Source organism: Pithys albifrons, chromosome 1, assembly GCF_047495875.1.
Source record: "Pithys albifrons albifrons isolate INPA30051 chromosome 1, PitAlb_v1, whole genome shotgun sequence".
NCBI lineage: Eukaryota > Metazoa > Chordata > Aves > Passeriformes > Thamnophilidae > Pithys > Pithys albifrons.
The window spans coordinates 86,699,982-86,719,794 of record NC_092458.1 but is presented as its reverse complement, the minus strand read 5'-3'; the positions used below and the strand labels follow the sequence as shown (position 1 = coordinate 86,719,794).

General features: G+C 39.8%; 1 protein-coding gene across 1 annotated transcript; it reads right to left on the bottom strand.

Annotated features, from left to right (window-relative positions):
* Positions 1-218: 218 nt before the first annotated feature.
* On the bottom strand, positions 219-19,636 carry CASP2 (caspase 2). Its single transcript, XM_071558385.1, has 10 exons — positions 19,353-19,636; positions 13,875-14,042; positions 12,158-12,233; positions 10,667-10,761; positions 8,458-8,634; positions 7,164-7,292; positions 6,656-6,746; positions 2,966-3,115; positions 2,765-2,874; positions 219-2,168 (listed from the first exon to the last, which is right to left on the bottom strand). Exons 1-10 carry the CDS (start codon positions 19,500-19,502, stop codon positions 2,034-2,036), a joined length of 1,281 nt encoding a protein of 426 aa, XP_071414486.1. The 5' UTR covers positions 19,503-19,636; the 3' UTR covers positions 219-2,033.
* Between the last annotated feature and the right edge of the window lie 177 nt (positions 19,637-19,813).

Below are 19,813 nucleotides of genomic sequence, written 5' to 3'. Positions count from 1 at the left end.
GTATATCTTTATTAATGTATTAGCCTTTGTTTAGCTCAAGTGTTACCAAAATTTAAAAGCAACTCATACTGGTTGAAGCTAGCAAGTAGCAGGCTTCTGCCTGAGAGTTCAGAAGTGCCTCTGGGATGTATGTCAAATTACACAAAAATCTTTTTTTATAGAACCTCCATTTCTGCAGAGAGGTCTAGCTCTCCAAATGGAAGAAACTGCACAGGATATTCAAACAAGAATACTTTATTTTGATGCTTCAAGGCAGTAAATACAAGTATACAAAAAGAATATACAAAAGTGGCAGTGATAATGCAACTTGATGCAACCCTACAGAAATTTAATCCATCAGAGTGGACTCTTCATCAATACATCCATCTGTAAAATATTGCACCATTTCATAGAGGGAGCAGTCAGGAAGACAGTGTTTATACTCCAGGGAGGTTCAACAGCCCCTAAACTGGTATATTAAACTTCAGAGTAAGGCACCAATTGGCAAGTATGGTTCGTGTTCTGTTTTATCACATTGTGTGTAAGATAAATGCAAAATACACATTAATGATGCACCTTTGTCAGCTGGAGGGAACAGCCTTCATTTTCCTAAGCAGAATAATAAAAAAGCACATGCCTAGTTTTCCAGCCTACCTTTATATCCCTTTGTGCTTCCTATTCATAATTCTATCCTGAAAAAAATATTTTAAAAGCCATACTTACATAAAAAAAGAGTAAGCCAGGAACTATGCCAACTTACTGCTACAAAATGAAGAAGATTGAGACTCAGGTAAACAGACAGCAGATAATATGTAATCCAGTATCTCAGGATTTAGGCTCCACCACTGAATAATGCTCATCTCCCACATCACATCAAATGGGAGTAATTGTAATTGGACACAGCAAGAGACAAACTAAAGCTTGAAGAGACTGTGCAGGCAATTTCCAAAAAGAAGTGATAGATTATGCTTTTAAGTGATCATGGCTGAAGGAAAAAAACTCATATAATAGGATAATAATGTGAAACTCTTCCCTTTCATTTAAAGGGAAATAAACTGCAGTGATAAATTGTCTAAGTAACATACTTAGACTGTAAAGAGCTGCCTTGAATGCTTTTGTTAATTAAAAAAAAATTAGACAAGAGATCCTTTTCTGCAAGGCTGTAGGGTTTCGGGGCTTCAGTTATACAGTGCAATTTATAGACTCCTGAGAAGTTGTTGGACTGAATGCTCTCTGCTGTGACACAAGTACTATGGCAAACAAATTCCTGAAATGTAATATTCCATGCAGTTGTTCATTCTTAGGACTATGGGGACCTAATCCAGAATTTATAGGTTTAAAACTATTTCTGGGACAATTTATGCAGACTTACTTGTCTGGGTCTCCATTTGTTTTGTTGATGATCTGGGATGTTTTGTAGTTACGCTGATAACTTGGCTATAGAAAGAATGTAGGAAAACAGACTTTTAAGTCACCACAATGTATAGAAAAGTGCTGAGCACTGAGAACAATTACATTTCATTTTAGAGAGCAAAGTTTCTCCTTCACAAGGGAACCCTTTTTCTAATGTGCACAGTAGTCCACTGTCCTGTATGAAGAACCAAGCAGAAAGTATTTAAAACTTTTAAAATACAAGCATAAGATAAGTAGCATTTTATGACTGATTTTCCTTCCAAAACGGCTTAACTTTTTTTAAAAGTTGTACTAATAGTCCATTTCCATTTTCACTTTCACACTGTTTACAAATGTCCTCATGTCTCCTTCCAAAGGATGTTTCCACTTCTTCCCAATTCCAGCGGTGATCCTCTTTCAGTTAATTTCTATACATCCTGAGCAAATCAGGATATTGGAATTTCAAACCCTGAACTGAATCAGATTACAAAGAGAGTTGCCACAATATTTTAGAAACAGACATCAAGCAAGAATTGGACTGGGCAGATATAAAGAAGCATTCCTTGCTTGCACATGTGGTGTCACAGTCAATATGAGTGAAAACGCAGACATTCATAGTCAAAGTTCAGATTTGGCAGTTACCTCTCTTCCAACAGAGAAGGTCATTTTCCTGGTAGATAGCCAGGAAACAGGTAAAGGTCCTGGCAGAGTGAGCTACAATATTCTGACATTTCCTTGCAGCGGTGAAATTCTGTGCCTGGGGCATAAGCCTCTCGTTCCTTGATTTGCCTATTCACCTAGATGTGATATTAAAAAAATATAAAATGACTGGAAGAATTAAGACAGAAGAAAATTGTCATTGTTTTTTGTACTCATAGATTATTCTGTTTAACATATTAAGTACTGTCTCTCTAAACTCTAAAAAGGACAAAGAACTAGGGTGCAGTTCCACAGTAGGTCAAGTTGCTGTGATCACACTGCTTTCTTCACTCTTTCTTCCCCCATTTTCTCAATCTTTACCTTATGTGAGTACTAGAGCTTTTGCAGTTCAGGGTGTGCCTGTTCAGGGAATGGATTCAGCTGAAAAAACAGCTGGTCCTATAGAAGAAAAGGAATTTCTGGCAAGAGAGATTACTTCTTGTTGCAAGTTCATCATGTGATCGCACAAGTGAAACAGAAGGAGTGAAAGAAACAGCAATTTTACTTTGCTTAAACTGCCATGGAACTGCAAATAAATAAATAAATAAATGTGAACTGGGAAAGAAGTAGTAATTTTGCTATAAACAAGGCAAGAACAATGGCTTTAACAGTAGACTAATCCTAGCAGTTTGAAGCGCTGGAAGGCTCTTCAAAAATAAGGTAAGAGTGGGAGGGTAAATACACTTCTGCTTACCTTCACCAACATGTCAGCCACATGAGTGTTCCAGGAGTCCTCAGCAAACACAGAGGTGAGAGCCTCGATGTACCAGGACCCACGCTTGGTGTTTCGCATGGCTGCAGTGTCTGAGAAGAAAGTGTCCACAATGATGTTTTTGGGGAGCACAGGCACATAAAACCGCTTTGTGCCCCAACAATTAGAGCCTCTACCCAGTACCTTTCAGACAAGCATATCCACAGATCATATCCGAGCGGGTGGGCAGACGCAGCTGGAGACTCTCTTCCTTGTTTGCATCACTTTCTTCACAGCCTGGGGAATCTGACCGTTCTTTCCCATCTCTTTGATCCACTCCCTGGTCCAACTTATCTGTGGCAGCAATAAACAAGGAGAGGGTAGGGCAGGAGAAGAAATTATCCAGAATTACTGGACGTAGTTTTCCTGTACTTCCTTAGTTTTCGGCTCTGGTCAGCAATGCTACAAGTGCTGTCAAGCACAAAGCTTTTGAATGAACCTTAATATTTTTCAGTTGTTTTAAAAACTCATCTGAAAGTTTTTCTGCACAAACTAATGCAGGTATCAACAACTGCCGAACTGCTCACCCTAACCTGACTTGGTCTGCATGCCGATTTCTACTTCTCCCTCTTGCTTGAAGATCATGGGATAACCATGAAAGCAAAAGTTTTTGATAGTTCTCCACCATCCATGAAGGATTTGATGCCTAGCCATGAAGGTTTGGTTTTCCACTTGTATCTACCTTAGAAATAGCTGAAAATCTCCAGTGCAGTTTGCAATGCCAACAACCTATTCACTGCAGAACTCAAACAAGAGCTATAATTTTAGTTGCTAAGGTCTACCTCCAAGACATCTAGAAAACATGGACCAGGTATCTCACCCAGTTCTAAAACCTGACTACAATACTGTTTGTATCAAGCAAAAGCCTAAAATTTGCAACAATAAAATGCAAAATAATGTGACTCCAAATGTGAGAGAGAACTTCAGTACATGGAGATTAGCTTAAAACCTGAGGAGTGTTCAATGTCCTTTCCAGGATTCATTAGTACATATTATGCAGGTGTAGATATTCTCAAATGGTTTTTCACATGATGCAGATTTTCCATTATAATCTAGACTAATTACTTAGTGGTGGTAACTTTGATAGTCCAGGTATGTTGTAAGAAAATTAAAAGTACATTTTAGAGATTTTTTTTTAATAAAATATTGCCTTTTTTTTTGCATTTCGTTTTAAGATGAGAATCTATTATTCTACTTACTCCCTAACAGCATGGGTCAGAGACTAGTTTCAGGAGGCATAAGTGTCCCCTTCAGAGGCCTTCCTGTTATGATGGGTCTTAGTTTTTGTTCCCAGCTCATGCCTTAGAAATACACTTAGATTTCTAACCCTTTTACAGGCAGTGGCACTGGTGGCATGTCATAATTATGCACAGGCAATGGTCAGGTCATAAGTCACCAATATTGTTCCTTTCGGCAGCAGTGGGAGGAAGGGATGTGATTGTCTGACAGGTTAGATATATCCCAGAATTAAGGCTCCACAGCTCAAACTTTCATGACTTCCATTAAATTCCTTCCTCATCTCCTTAAGGCTGCAATGCAAATGTTTCCATTTTTAACTACACTTTTTTCATGTCTTTTATCACATTTTTCCAAATCCTCTCAGTTCTTTATCTTAAAAATTTAGTGTACTGTTCATGGTGTATGTTATTTCAGATAAGACTCAGGTAATTTTACAGTCAAGCTATGTTATTCACATTGCCATCATCCCATTATGTAAAAAGTCAAAACTTTTTTGATTAAAGCTTCAGAATTACATCTTCCTCATGCATTTGTCTTCAAACACCACTCAAGTCAACTTAACAACATAACTAAAATGTGTAAAGCACTTACCCTCTAATGTAAAGCACTTAACCTCTAATTTATATCACCAATACCTGCCACAAAGATAGATCCAGTCTATTTACATTTTACTGAAGCACCCAGACAGCTGCTTTGCCAATTGATTTAAATAACTATTAACTACCCATATATCATTACTAGGCACAGTTCTTTGCTCTTCTGGATCAACTACTACGCTAAACACAGATATTAGGCAGCTTCAAAGTTACATTACATGCCATACTGAAACTCCTCCCAGTGTTTTCTGTAGCCACTGTTTTTTGATTTGGGACTGTAGGCAGACTACTTCAATTTTTTAGCAGACTCCTGACAAAGGCCCTTTGGAAATTAAGATTTGATTAACTCTTTTTGAGCTACATTTTTAATATGTCATTAATAGAAGACAGAACAGGCCTACTATGTAAGCTCAGGGAAGAAGAATAACCTGTACATTTCTCATTTTGTTTCAACTAGTTCCAGCTAATTTGCATGGCACTGATAGATTTACCACTACTCTAAATTAGCTGTCCATATTATTTATACAGTCTTTTAAATGCTAGAGTTGAAAAAAGATTGTATTGGCTACTCTAACCTTTGACTGCTAATATGAAAGGGTACACTTTTTTGGACAGTTAATTACTTTGTAACTAGCTTTCTCCTTCAACCATTAATCAAGGTTTAAAAGAGGTTAGACAAGGCAGGGTTTTGGATTTCTTTTTAATTGAGGAAAAAGTTTTCCCTTTCAGTTGCTCAAGTCTCAACCCTTTGCCTTTTGGAGTATTCCCATTCTAAAGCATTGTGCATAGCAAGCTTTACCACTCTTTCTCAACTGCAACTTTTCTGGGAATAGAAAGAACAAGCTTTATTTGTGAGTCTTAACAGACTCATTATTCTAACAATACAATTAGGCTAGCTGCAAATTCTGGCTTATTACACTTATTTCCACACTGTGTCTACGCATTCATGTTTTCTCAAGAGTATCTAAATGTTCAATAACATAAGGAAAGCAATCACATTCAATTCATATTGTAAACATTCATGTTACAATATTTCTGATCATCAAAATACTTCATGTAGACTTTAGGTTTTTCTCTGCATTGTGATTAAAAAAGATTAAATAAGAGGTGAATGAACCATCCTCTTTGCCTAGAGGACAAACTATAAAGCTTGCTAAAAATTAAAAAGGACAATTGCAAGTAACAAGGAAAAATCAAGGCAAAACTCATACATGCTATAAGGGGAAAAAAAAATTCTAAGACAGAACTTCGCTTTGGAGTATCTGAAATTTCACAGTGATCTCAAAAAGGATCTCTTGAGGAAAAAATTTGGTCGTTAGTAGATCTGAAAGGTAGCTTGTTACAGATGTGTCTAGTTACAAAAAGAAGGGAAGGGAATAGCAGAATTAAAAAAAATAGGAACAGAAAGTATAGAAAATGAAAAGGTCTATAAGAAGAAGAGACTTCTGTACATTAGCAGGTGAGAATTCTATAATAGCATGAGGAAAAGGGTGGATCATTTTGAGGTTGAAAACAGGCTAGAGTAAAGTAAAACAAAGACAAACCTCTGAAAAATACTTGGAATCAACTTCGATAGCTCAAGAGACAACCACATGAGATGCAACAGGTCGAGGATGAAGGCACAACCTCAGACAAGACTCCAGCACCAGTGTACTGCTCCATGCTGTGCTGCAATTTGTGCAAAATATGCCCCACTCCCCTAACTGCAGGCACAGCATGAAAAAGCTTCCATGTATGAGGGATATGACAGAATTTTATGTCACTAAGGTGCTCTGGGGTCTGCAAGTCAATGCACACACCCATGCAGAGTGAAAGACACTTACAGGGCAACAGATGCAGTGGCAGCAGCAGGGCAGAGGGAAGTGAATATGGGTCCCACATATACCTGAGAGAAGCAAAGAGGAGAGTTGACAGCAAGTTGAATGTGAGGGTGTGCGTGTGTGCAAAACGAGCCTTAATGGCATGCCAAGCACATGGCTTTTAGCATCTGGGCACTCACCTCCCCGGCAGGCCTGAATAAAGAACATCTTTGGCTTATTCTGGAGATTTGGGCAGTTTGCATTATCAAAGAGCCGGAAAGCCTCCTGTAACTGAGAGAAGAAAGACAATAAATATGCTTCACTACAGCCTTCTGTAAGCCAAATACAACCTCACCTTGCTTCTCTGTATTTTGGTTATTACCTCACCAGTCTTGGTATTTTCCCCTGTATATCCAAACTCAGTGTGTGATAGACTTATCCCTTCTCCACCCTCTCCCTCAGGTCCTACTAGTTTGAGTTCATGCACTCAATGAAACAATTTCCCCTACTCACCAGTCTTTGTCTTCCAGACCTCTCACAGACAGCAATGTGCCCTTTCCTTCCTGGAAGCCCTTACTTTTTCCATTTAAAAAAATGTGAATCCTCAAGTCTCCCATAACTTCATTTTTTTTTAACTTCCCCCCTCTCTTTCCATTGTTACTTTCCTAGAGCCAACCTACAACATCACATTAGGACACAGCAACATACCTGTAGTAGCTTGCCATCAGTGCCATAAATCCCACCCTCCACACCATGAGAGAGCAAAGCTACAATGCAGGAATCCACATATTGATGATCTGGCAGCTTGGAGAATCTCTCCAGTGCATTCTGCATCTCCTGAAACAGAGGGGGGGAAATGTGTTAATGCTTTCCAGACTTGCACAGGGAATGTGAATCAATATTCAAGGAAAAACATAAACAGCCCTCTTGTGACAAACAACCCCGCTACACACTTCAATTTACAGGAGAAAGCCATGGGTTTAAAAAAAAAATCTGCAAAATATTCTTGTTCTTTTATGTAATATTCAGCCCTAAGTATAACATTTTGAAGTAAGAATCACTTAGGACATCAGGGGGATGGAGCAAGTACCTAAGTTGGTACACGTGGATTCAACACAGAAGAAACTAACAGCTATTTTACAAACGTTTCACACTGACACTTGAGTCTGGCTGGGATATTGGAGCAACTTAACAGATATACACTCTGGGACTTCAGGCATTCAAAGATTAGGGGACAATAAACAATTTAAACTGGAAAACTGAATGAACTCTGACAAGATGGCAGGTGAAAAAGTCTTATAATGTTGCGAAAGCTTCATTCTTGAATAAAACACTCTTTAACAGATCCTGCACCATCTGGATTCATAGGGATTTAAAAGAAGTAAGAACAAACAAGGATGGAGAAGGCAGCAATTGCATTGCTAGGCATAGTGGCTTGATTAAGTAAGTCATGGAATACTACCAAGTTTCCTAAGTGAAATACAATCACTTCTGTAGCAAAGCAAAGACTGAAAGAGTGAAACTTAACTGCATAGATACTGTAAGACTGATAAACAGGATGACAATTGACTCCATCAATAAAAGGACATGAAAACATCACACTTGCAAGGACTACAACAAATACTTGCAAAGTTTCACTTTTAGGAGAGCAGAACACTGGAAAAGTCTATCTATGGAGACTATTCATTTGTGTTTTTGACACATGTGCCAGGTGTGGTCTAGAAGTTCTTGCACCTTGCACTAGAGTCAGACTACAGTAGTACTTCTTATGGTGCTTGGTAATACTACTTTCCATTTTAAGAGCTCTGCCTTCCAAACCTCCTCATATTGATCAGTATGTGAGCAGACATTAGTCCATTTAGCTATATTTTCTCCTCGTGATAATTCCTATCTTTCTGTTCAAAACTTAGTTACATAACAAAGGGAATCTCTTAAGATGATCATATAACAGTTACAAACTCTCATTCATACCAGGTGTGACATACTGGGATCCACCCCTTACCTGTGCAGTTCGATCAGAAAGAACAGTCACGCTATATCCAAGGTGCCTGAAAAGCATCTGCAGAGCAGCACAGTCCACGTCTCCCCCCGTGCGATACTCCAAGTCCTTCCCACTGCCAAAACTGACGTTGCTAAGAATAAGTGCTAAGCCTCGAGGCTCTGATACCAGTTTGTATGCCTAAGAAGAAGATCTAGAAATCAGTAAATTTAAACTACACAATAACTGTGTGTTATGAGTAGACGGCAACTCCTATGTCCCAATTTGATATACCTGTATTTGCAAGCCTCCACAACTGCTGAGCCTACAATACTATTACTAATACATTGGCCAAGAAGGCCAATGGGATCCTGTCCTGTATCAAAAATAGCGTGGCCAGCAGGACCAGGGCAGTGATCCTTCCCCTGTACTCTGCGTTGGTGAGGCCACACCTTGAGTATTGTGTTCAGTTCTGGGCCCCTCAGTTCAGGAAAGATATTAAGGGGCTGGAGCAGGTCCAGAGAAGAGCAACAAGGCTGGTGAAGGGACTGGAGCACAAGTCCTGTGGGGAGAGGCTGAGGGAGCTGGGGTTGTTTAGCCTGGAGAAGAGGAGGCTCAGAGGTGACCTCATCACTGTCTAGAACTACCCGAAGGGAAGTTGTAGCCAGATGGGGGTTGGTCTCTTCTCCCAGGCACTCAGCAATAGGACAAGGGGGCACGGGCTCAGGCTCTGCCAGGGGAAATTTAAGTTGGATAGCAGAAAAAAGTTCTTTCCAGAGAGAGTAATCAGGCATTGGAATGGGCTGCCCAGAGAGCTGGTGGATTCACCATCCCTGGAGGTTTCTAAGGTGAGATTGGACGTGGCAGTGAGTGCCATGATCTAGTAAACAGACTGGAGTTGGACCAAGGGTTGGACTTGATGATCTTGGAGGTCTTTTCCAATTCAATTGATCCTATAATTCTATGATATTGTTAGACTAGTTGCCTTATTTCTCATTTTAGAAGAAACAGAGCTTATCTATTTCAAACTATGAATTAGCTCTTGCTAACATTTTTTCCCCTTCCCCACCCTCATTGCTGCAGGGCCTCAAATATTTCTGTCATCTCCATCAATGACACTAGAACAACACTACAAAACATTTAGCTAGTATTTCTTAATTGCTGTTGGGAGCAGACAGATGTAAAATAGCACGAGTGCAATTGCAACTTTCATTGATCTTGAAAGTTATGTGACTGGCAAAGGGTAACAAGAAAATAACTAATTTAACAGGGGTATCTTCAAATTAAGTTCCCCTTTTGTCCCCACCATTCTAACAACAACAAATCAATAGTAATTCAGTTACTAGCACTCCTGTAAATTAGAAGTAAAATTTAGTACCAAAGGAGAATATCAAATAAGGATCATCCAGGCACAGATGTAAAAGGAACCAAGCCAAGTTCACACTGGAATTGCTTATTAATCAGCTCACCCCAACAGACTGTTAAAAAACGCAAAAAAACGAACCAAAAAACCCAAGCACACAAACAAAAACATGGTTTTGCTATACAGTCTCTGACAGAAGTGTTAATTGTTAGCATGTGGTGAAAACCTAATGAAGTGTACATCCCATTTTACAAAATAATTTTATTCCTTAAGCCCACCCCATCCTAATGCATGCTTTACAAAAAGAATAAACAAAAATTAATTGGACTACCTATAACAACTTCAAACACTGCAGTGGAGCATTAGTAATTCAGGTTGTTCTACCCAGTACTACCCAGCACATAATCCTGATCTAGTTAAGCCTACAGCCTTTTTGAGTAGAATTGGCAATTAAAACAGCCAAGACAATGTATACTATCTGAAATACTGTTCTACTACTTTACAATCATTTACAGTGTGTGTCATCATACAGAAGATGAGAACACAAATACATTTGAGGTAGTAATACTGACAGCTTACACAGAAAAACAGAACAGCAGGTATTTCACCAAGTTCTTCATGAACAAAAACCAGAGGCAGATAATTGTATAGAGTTACAGAACTTCTCAGAATTTCCTGACACTTGCAAATGAGAACTACATCACATGGAACACTACTGGTAACACCTTTCAGCTGCATAAATAGCACAACACTGATTTGCATCCCAGTGAAATGTTTAGACCCAAAAATTTTAAGTAGCTTGTGTTCAGCCGATAGATCCAAACATCTCATATCTTTCATATCTTAAGATTTTCTCTATTAATGACCTACCAAGTGGTGATGATCACGATAGAATTCAGGAGTGCAATACTTCACTGGAGGAATTGAGGGGCCATCTCTATTATCCAGGGAAACTTCCATTGGTTCTGTGCAAAACAAACATATCAATAATAATAATAAATTTCAATCACAAAGCCTCTGCATTAAGGAAGCAACTTGTAAATTCTGAACTATACTCTCTTAGGCATATTCCTCTACTATACTAATCTCACCTCTAAAAATTTTGTTTAATCAGGTACTACAAATAAAATGAAACACAGCAGGAAAAATGTACTGTAATGGTATAATTATTTTTTATTATTTTAATTGGTGAATTTTTTTTTGCTTGTATGTGGGTTAGCCTTACCTAAGGCCTAGTAAATTTGGGTCTGCAGAACGAACACAGAATTCTCATCTAAAATTAGAACCTTGTGCTGCCATTTTGCACAGTATGTTCTTCCTTTCACAGTTTGGTTGACAAAATATTGCTAGAAAAATTCAAACAAAATAGTGTTTTTCCTTTCATAAAAGGCTTCCCATACTGAACTCATGCATAAATGATCAAACAAGAAGTTTCAAACTTTCATAAAGCATGATGCCCTTTTTTTTTTTGATCTGCCTCAACACTTTTCTCTGGATAACAGCAGATAAGGGGGATGATAATCAACTATTTGCCATTTGCAGACAGTCACTCCTCTGAACTTTAAAAACTGAGCTAATGACATTCATGATATCCTTTGAGATCCCTTTTCAGCCTTTTGAGGCATGGCTCTCCTGGCTGGAGGAATCTATGCTCTATAAAAACCAAAACAACCCAACCCTAAAACCTCTGTACATAAATAAAAAACCCCCAGAAAGTTGCCAAAAATTAGACACCTGTTCTTTAACACCAGAAAGATCACCTAGCAGCCAGCACACAGGTAAAGGTTAGGGAAAATGAGTACTTCAGGCATTATCACAGGCAATATAAAAACTAACAAGGAGATTAATTCCAACAACTGTTTATTAGACCAGTTTCCTGATCTGTCATAAATACATGTTAAAGAAAAGGTGATTTGCTGCACTTGACAGAAGTTACAGAAAATCAAGTTGAGCTCATGTAACATATGTAAGGCCTTATACTTAAACTGATTTTCTACATAGTAGGTTAAAGAATGCTGCCCCAAATCAGTACCTTGTCACAGCTCTAGTTCAATGAAACTCTGTTACAAATCTTAAACAAAGAAGGAAATCTTTGAAAAATCTAAAACTTCACTGACATTTACAGGGAATTTTGTTGCTTAAAACAGTAGGAGTAAATGAAGCTGACTAGAAACTAATTTGGTTGTCTCTTCCAATATGCTATTTCACTAAATAGCCCCTTTTATGTGTTAAGTTTGTATTCCTGGGATGAGCAAAGCAGTGGCAAGCTTAGTTCTAGAACTGAATTAAGAGAGCACTAAGAAATTAGAAGCAGCCAAACAGGTATCAAGTTGAGTACCCATGAAGTCATGTGCAACTCACCAATCCAGCGTGGTCTCTTTGACTTACAGGACTCACTGACAGGGAATGGAAGATCTGATCCATGACACTGTTCAAGCTACAAGACATCCAATAAATCCATAAAAAGGGTAGCATTAAACAGGTACTGTTTTCATCTGTGGTACAAGACTTAAGTCATCATGGAACAAAAGATACATGCATTTACCTACACATAAAAATGGCTTAAAAATAATTTTATGGTTCATATTCAAATAAAACATCATGACAAGGCATCAGCATTTTCTCTCAGTGCAAAACTCCTTCCCTTCTTTGCTCATCTCTACTTCTACCCGAATCCCCAGTTTGGAAACCTTACACTGAGGTCATCATATCCTCCTCAGTTTTGCCAAAAATTGATCTGTCCAGTGATTCCTACATTTTCATCTGCTGTCAAGATTTCATTGTTTGAATAGTAAAGCACAATGAAAACAAAAAAACAGAAAAGGTAATCTATTAAGTCCTACATCTGTTCAAAAGTATCTGCTCTCCCTTCCTTCGTATAATATATGCTTACTGAGTTTCCATTCTTGCCAGTGCACTAAGACTATGGAATCTTTGCAAAATTCTTCCTTTAGTCCAATACTAGCAGCCTCAGGTAGGCAAGACTAGCTTTCAGTAGCTTTCTACCCAGAGAATCACTGAACGTTAAATCAAAAGATTTAGAGAAAATACCTTCTTTGCAGCTTTTGGATTAATGATGACATCCATTAACAACATGCTGGATGCAAAAACATCCAGGAACACTGTACAGCAGTTCAACGAAGAGATGTCCAAAGTTCTGCACCTGAGAAGGAGCAATCCCACGCACCAATATATGCTGGGGGCCATCCAGCTGGGAAGCAGCTTGGCAGAAAAGGACTTGGTGGCTCAAGTCAAACAGGAGCCAGCAATGTACCCTTGCCATAAAGGCAAATAGCACCCTGGGCTGCATCAGGAGGAATGTTGCCAGCAGACAGATGAGGGGAGGTGATCCTTCCCCTCTGCTCATCAGTCATGGCAAGCCCGCAACTGGAGTCCTGCGTTTAGTTCTGGGCTCCTCTGTACAAGAGGCATGGACATACTGGAGAGAGACCAACAGGCCACAAACATGAAGGGACTGGAGCATCTCACACATCAGGAGAGGCCCAGGGAGCTGGGCCTGTTTAGCTTTGAGAAAAAAAAAAGGCAGAGGGAACTTAACAATGGGTATGAATACCTGAAGGGAGGTTGTAAAGAGGACAAAGCCAGGCTCTTTTCAGTGGTGTCCACTGACTGGACCAGAGGCCATTGGCACAAAACAAAACCCAGAAGGCTCCACCTGAGCATCAGGGAACACTGACTGTGAGGGTGCCTGAGCATTGGAGGAGGTTGCACAGAGAGGTTGTGCAGTCTCCATCCTTAGAGATATTCAAAACCCACCTTGACATGACCCTGGACAATCTGATGAAGGTGATGCTGCTTGAGCAGGGGAGTTGGACCAGGGGACCTCCAGAGGTCCCTTCCAATCTCTACCACCTTGTGATTGGTGGTAGAATAAAAATTCTCTTCCTCCTGAATTCCTTCCTCTCTGTGTTTACTAAGGCTTCTAAAATTTCAACTTGCAACCAAAACCGATCCTGTTCTTCACAAATGTTTTTTTTCTATTTGACAAAGATCCCTTTGTGCTCAAACTCAACCTGAAATGCAGTCCATTCATGTTATTTTTTAAAAACTTTTGTACCTTTGCAATCTTATGGCTCAGGTCAGACACTGTCTTCAAGATCCTTGCCTCCAGATGCTGCTGTTGGGTTTCTCTTAAAGCTTCACAGAAGGCAAAGAAGGCATTAGGACCTCTCTTGGGCAGCAAATTGAGGAATTCCACATTTCGGTCAAAGCTCCCAGACTTGGCCTAGACCCAGAGATAAAAAAAACACCAAAATCCACACTCTGTATAATATTCAACACAATCAATTTTCAATGAATTATCAGAACAACTGTTTTTAAAATTTCAGATAAACATTTTACCACTATGCTTAGCGGTGCTAGATTCATTATTATACTTTTCCTAGTTGATTTCATTCACACTCTTCTGTTCCTATTTGCTCAAGGATAAGAATATATGACAACACAACAAGCCAACAATTCATACATTACCACATACGGTAATATACCATATTCTCTCCAAGCTTTTACTTTCAGTTACTGTTGGAATAGAATCTATTTGTCCTCATTGAATACACAAAGTTCAAAACATGTTTCCACTATTATGCAACAATTTATGGTCTCATGCAGATACTCAAATCCTTCAAAAAACACTAAGTAAAATATTCACTATGTCTATGCAGTCAATTCCCCAACACTTCATACGTACAGACTGTAATATTTAGACCAATGAAGCAATATATAGTAGTATATGTGCAAAAGTAACAAAAAATAAAATTTATGTTTTTGTAAAATACTGTCAAGAAGTTCTAATTGTCAGAATACTAACAGGGCATTTCCAAGAAAATGTGTAATTTATACAATAATAACCTTTCCTGTGAAATCTAAAAGACACCAAAAATCACATACTTAGATACTGGGTATCAGAAATAAGTTTTATTTATTTGGTATTCACCCTATAATTTTTTTATTATCACTTTGATCTGAGATCTCTCCTTTTGGTGGATAATTGAAAATAGCTGGTAAGTTACACAGAATTAAGGCCTAATAATACAGCAATCTTAGGAAAATCAGGAAAAAAGCGCCTTTAGGAACATGTGTAAATCCTCTGCTACAGAAGATACCACATCATCTGGTTTCTTTCATAAAATTTAAAAAATAGTTTTGCATTTGCCCCATCACATTGTTTGGAAAGATGCTGCATCATCTTGTTAGCCAATGCTTATGAAGCTATTTAGAATTTCAGAGCTATATTCATTCATGACTAACAGCATTTACTTTTCTATCAACACCATTCCTTGACTTCAGTGTTCTCCTGTCCTTTCTCTTCTTTATCAAACTTCTTTCTATAAATTGGTCTTGATTTGCTACAGTAGCAAGTCACTTTCTTTCAGGCTTCTCATAAATCGCCTCTTCTCCTTGACAGTGTAAGTACCTTCCCTATTCCCACAGAATCCTCAACTTAGAGAGCACTGTTGATTAGAAGAGCACACAATAGTATCTCACCTGTGTCTTTCCAGAAGTATGAAGGCACTTTCCCCTTTCTCCTGGTAACACCCCTCCATTAGTTCATTGAACATAACCAGCTCCATACACTTGTATCTTGCTGTAAGCTCACTGAGTTTTATTTTAACTAATAAAGTAAATAGAGAGACTATTCCTATAAACTGTTTCTTACTTTCTTGGACCTGCCGCTGATTGAGACAAGCTGAGGATCATCCACCTTCTTTACTCTACATCTTCATGGTCCATGACTCTAAGCCATAAATGATAGCTAAGAACACAAGCTGACCTCAGGAACTGGATCCTAAGTTTTATTGAAAAGTTAAGAAATTTCCATAATGTTCATATTCTGCACTGTGTATGTACAGCAGTCACCATTTGGGAAACTTCTTCCTTAATGCTTCCTTTAACACCCAAAAGGCTGTACCTCCTCATGAAACTTCCACATCAACATCACATTTAGGTTATACTAAATAATGTTCAGCAAACATTCATAAGTAAAACTTTCCTAAGACACATTTCTTTAATTTTACTTTCCAATACATCCTTAGTTTATTTCTGTACCCTCACAGATGGGTTTGATAATCTGCATAACAGGAATTGGTTGTAAAATAAATTCTGAATTCCTGTAAAATTCCATAATATTAGTCTTATTGAATCAGAATATACCTGCAGAACCTGTGAAAAGAGCATATATACTTTACAAACATCCTAGTCAAATATATTTCATTTTGTCAAAACCAGTGGTCCCTTCATTACTGTCTAGTGATCAACACAGAGTATTTAAGTGTCCAAATCTACACAATCTCAGTCTTTGATTACACTAAAGAGTGTTCAACTTGTTTAAAGAGCAAGAAAAATCTCTTGCTACCTTATCTGCCACTTTGAAGGTCCATCCTAGAGCTCTGGAAGAACATCTGATGCTCTGACAAGAAGACATTTTCAAAGTGCTTTGCATTTAAAACAACTGTTTCTACTTCCCACTTTATTTCTACCATCATTTTTGCCCTGTGTTTGAAATTCCCCTCTTCTGTGTCTTCATCTAGATCATTATATTTACATCATCTTCACTACAAAGAAAATACAATTTTTTTCTTTACTCTTTTTTCAAAGTGTATACAGCTGAAAAAACTTCACACTTTAGTATCTTTCTGAATGACTCAATTTAAATTAATTCCTGTCAGATTCTACTATCTCCCCACATTTCAGACATCAAAGGAAGCTGCTTCTATTTATTGATTCTTCTCCAATGTACACCTTAAAAACTTAACTTACTCTTCATATAGCTCAACCACCTTTGTCTTCAGTGGCTCTTCCTGCAACACTCTCTGTTCCCACCTTTTTCACTTGTGGAAAACTTTCAGTACTCGGTTCACACCTCACACTTGAAAACATTTCATCCTTCCTTCATTTCCCTGAGCTCCTTAGTTTATTTCACTTTCCTTGGATTACAAAAGTTTATTTAAGTGCTCTATTTCCAGAACCATTTTCTTCTTTAGTTTAGCTTAAATCAAGCCAAGAGGGCCAGCATCGCTGCTGTGCTTTTAACACAGTATGATTTGTAACAACTATCCAGATCTTGATTTCCTGACTTAGTGGAGGAGCAGGGGAATATATACATACAACCAGTTAGTTCTAATGTCTAGGAAAATATATGCTCTTTCATCAGACACAGTGGTATTTGACTCCTCCTGTTTTCACTTAGGTACCTGATGATTGGCACCAAAATGCATTTTCAAGAACAGGCTACCTAATAGCACTTTTAAGGCCTCTGCTCACATTTGAGTCAGAGACAGGAAGAACATCAAAAATTCACAGACCTACTACAGAAAAAGGAAAAGTAAGACAAAGTGTTCTTCACTCAAGTGTTTTGGTTTTCTTTATGCACTTTTTCTCTACAGCAGTGTTATGACTAGTACTATTCTTCTAGTACAATGAGTATTCTGCAGTGCTGCTGTTCCAGTTGTGAATGCTTTCCTCTCACCCCTGCCATATTTCGATTTTTTTGCTATTTCCAGATCCATACTCTGCAGCAGTAATTCAAGTCCCTTTGTTCTCTTGCTCAGGCTGTTTTTGCTACTTATATTACATTTCAGCTCTTAGTTATGTGAGTATATTGTATTAGGCACAATTTTTTCATTGAGCTACTAGTCTTTATCTGACTAAGCCATCATAACACCTTTGTCCTTACTAATAATCCATTACTAAGTATTGTTGCATCTCCTTTTACTCAAATACACCTGGAGGGGAATCTTCCTTTGGTCTTCTTCACCTCTGTCTCAGTTTAATACTTCTCAACTACAGCAGCATCTCGCCAAAAGGAGTATTTTCTCTGGCATTACTCTAACTTTGAGAGGGCTTTTTTCCCTCCCCTTTTCTTCCCTCCCCTTGCTCCACCTTCAAGTGACAAACTGCAGGCCATCAAATGGACATCCCTACTAACCACCCATAGTTCAGGAGTGTTGCTGTTTTACCCCCATGGGCTGCTGGGCACCACAGAGATGCTCTAGTTACTCCCTCCCCAGCGGGATGGTGGAGAGAAGCAAAACGGTACAAGTGAGAGAAGCTGAGATAAAGCTGGTCTGACAAGTAAAGTAAAAGCCACACACAAAGCAAAACAAAGAATTCATTCACTACTTGCTGTCAGCAGGCAGGTGTTCAGCTATCCCCAGGACAGTAGAGCTCCATCCCATGAAACAGGTGACTTGGGAAGACACTGTCACTGTGAGAGTCTGCCTCTTCCTTCTTCTTCCCCCAGCTTTATATGACAACCATGACAGGACACACCGTGGGATGTCCCTTGAGTCAGTTGTCTCGGAGGTGTCCCCTCCCAGTTTCTTGTGCCCTGCCCCAGCATCATCACTGAGGTGGGGTGAGAAGAAAAGGCCTTGGCTCTGTGCAAGCACTGCTCAGCAATGCCTAAAATGCCTCTGTATTATCAACACTCTTTCCAGCAAAAAACCAAAACACAGCCCCATACCAGCTACCATGAAGAAATTAACTCTATTCCAGCCAAAACCAGTACAAGAAGGGATTTGAACTATTTCAGATAACACTACCTGCATCTCCCACAACTTAACACTGATATATATCCTTGACAGGTCCCATGAGGAACCTCTCATTATCTATGACACCGAGTTAAAGTATATAAAGTGATTCACATTATCTTTGAATATGACTCAAAATTAATCTGGAAGTTATTTCTTCATTGCTATCAAGAATCTTATCAGTTTCAGGTTTATACTTTCAGTGCTGGTGCCCAGCAAATAATTCATAATCTGTTCTTATTACAGGACCATCCACTTTACTAAGGGACTGAAAACTTTCTCAGCAAATAATTCATCGTCTGTTGTTATTTACGGGACCATCAACTTTACTAGGGGAATGAAAACTCTCTCAGTTGCTTACTCGAATCCTGAGATGTGCAAACTTCAGCCATTTCCTTCCCAGTCTGCTTTCTTTGAAGACCTTTATCTTCGTCCTGCAGTGTTCAGTGCACTACTATCCCTCTGGGAGAAATCCCAAGCTATTTCCAAGGATTCCGCACTGCTCAAGGTCAGTGACACAGGCACCAAACAAAGGGCATCAGTGAGCTGAGAGTGGGCCCCGAACCCTGCAGGGCTCTTCAAGCAGTTCACACAAACACATTCGAAGCACAGATCCTTAATGTAAAACGTGCCACAAGAAGCAGGTTCATAAAATATTCATTTACTTACTTTCACGGTATTCATTTAGAAATAGGTATTTCTCCTTCTCTAAATGGAAAAAAAAAGGCACAGCAAGACAAAAGAGTGAAGGTAGTCACCGAGCCAGAGAGTGAACCGTGGACAAAATACCATTGTCAGCAGCTCCTTACACTTCTCCTGCACCAAATCTCTCACGGTTTGCACTCTCTGAGCGCACCCACGCCAAGCCGTGCAGGTCTCACACACACACACACACACACACACACACACACACACACACACACTGAATTTCTCCCTGCGGTGCCGCCAAGAAGCACACAGAGCTCAGCCAGGAAACAGCTCCCGGCGCCGGCGAGACCCCCGCGTACCTGTATCATTTCCACCATCTCCGGGGTGATGATGTCCTTCTCCACCATGTGTTCCACCAGCACATTCAACACGAGCTGCTGTGCCAGGACCACCCGGTTCTTCTTGAGCGCTTCCTGGTGACACCGCTGCATCCCGCAGGCGAGCAGCATCCTGGGGCGCGGGGGGAGCCCCGGAGCGGGCTCAGCCGCAAAGACCCACCGCGCTCCTCCGGACTCCTCGCTCGGCAGGACCCACGGCGATCCCGATCCCGCTCCCGCTCCCAGCAGGCGGAAAGGGCCCTTCCCTCCCGCCCGCCTTCTCCCGGCGGCCCCCGCGATCCGAACCGCGAGACCCGCGGTCCTGCCTCACGTGACCGCCGCGGGCGCGCGCGCGGGAGCGGTTTCCCGCCTTCTCCCGTCTTCTCCCGCCCGAGCGCGGCCCCTCCGGGACGCGGGGGTGGGAATCATGGCACGGGATAAAG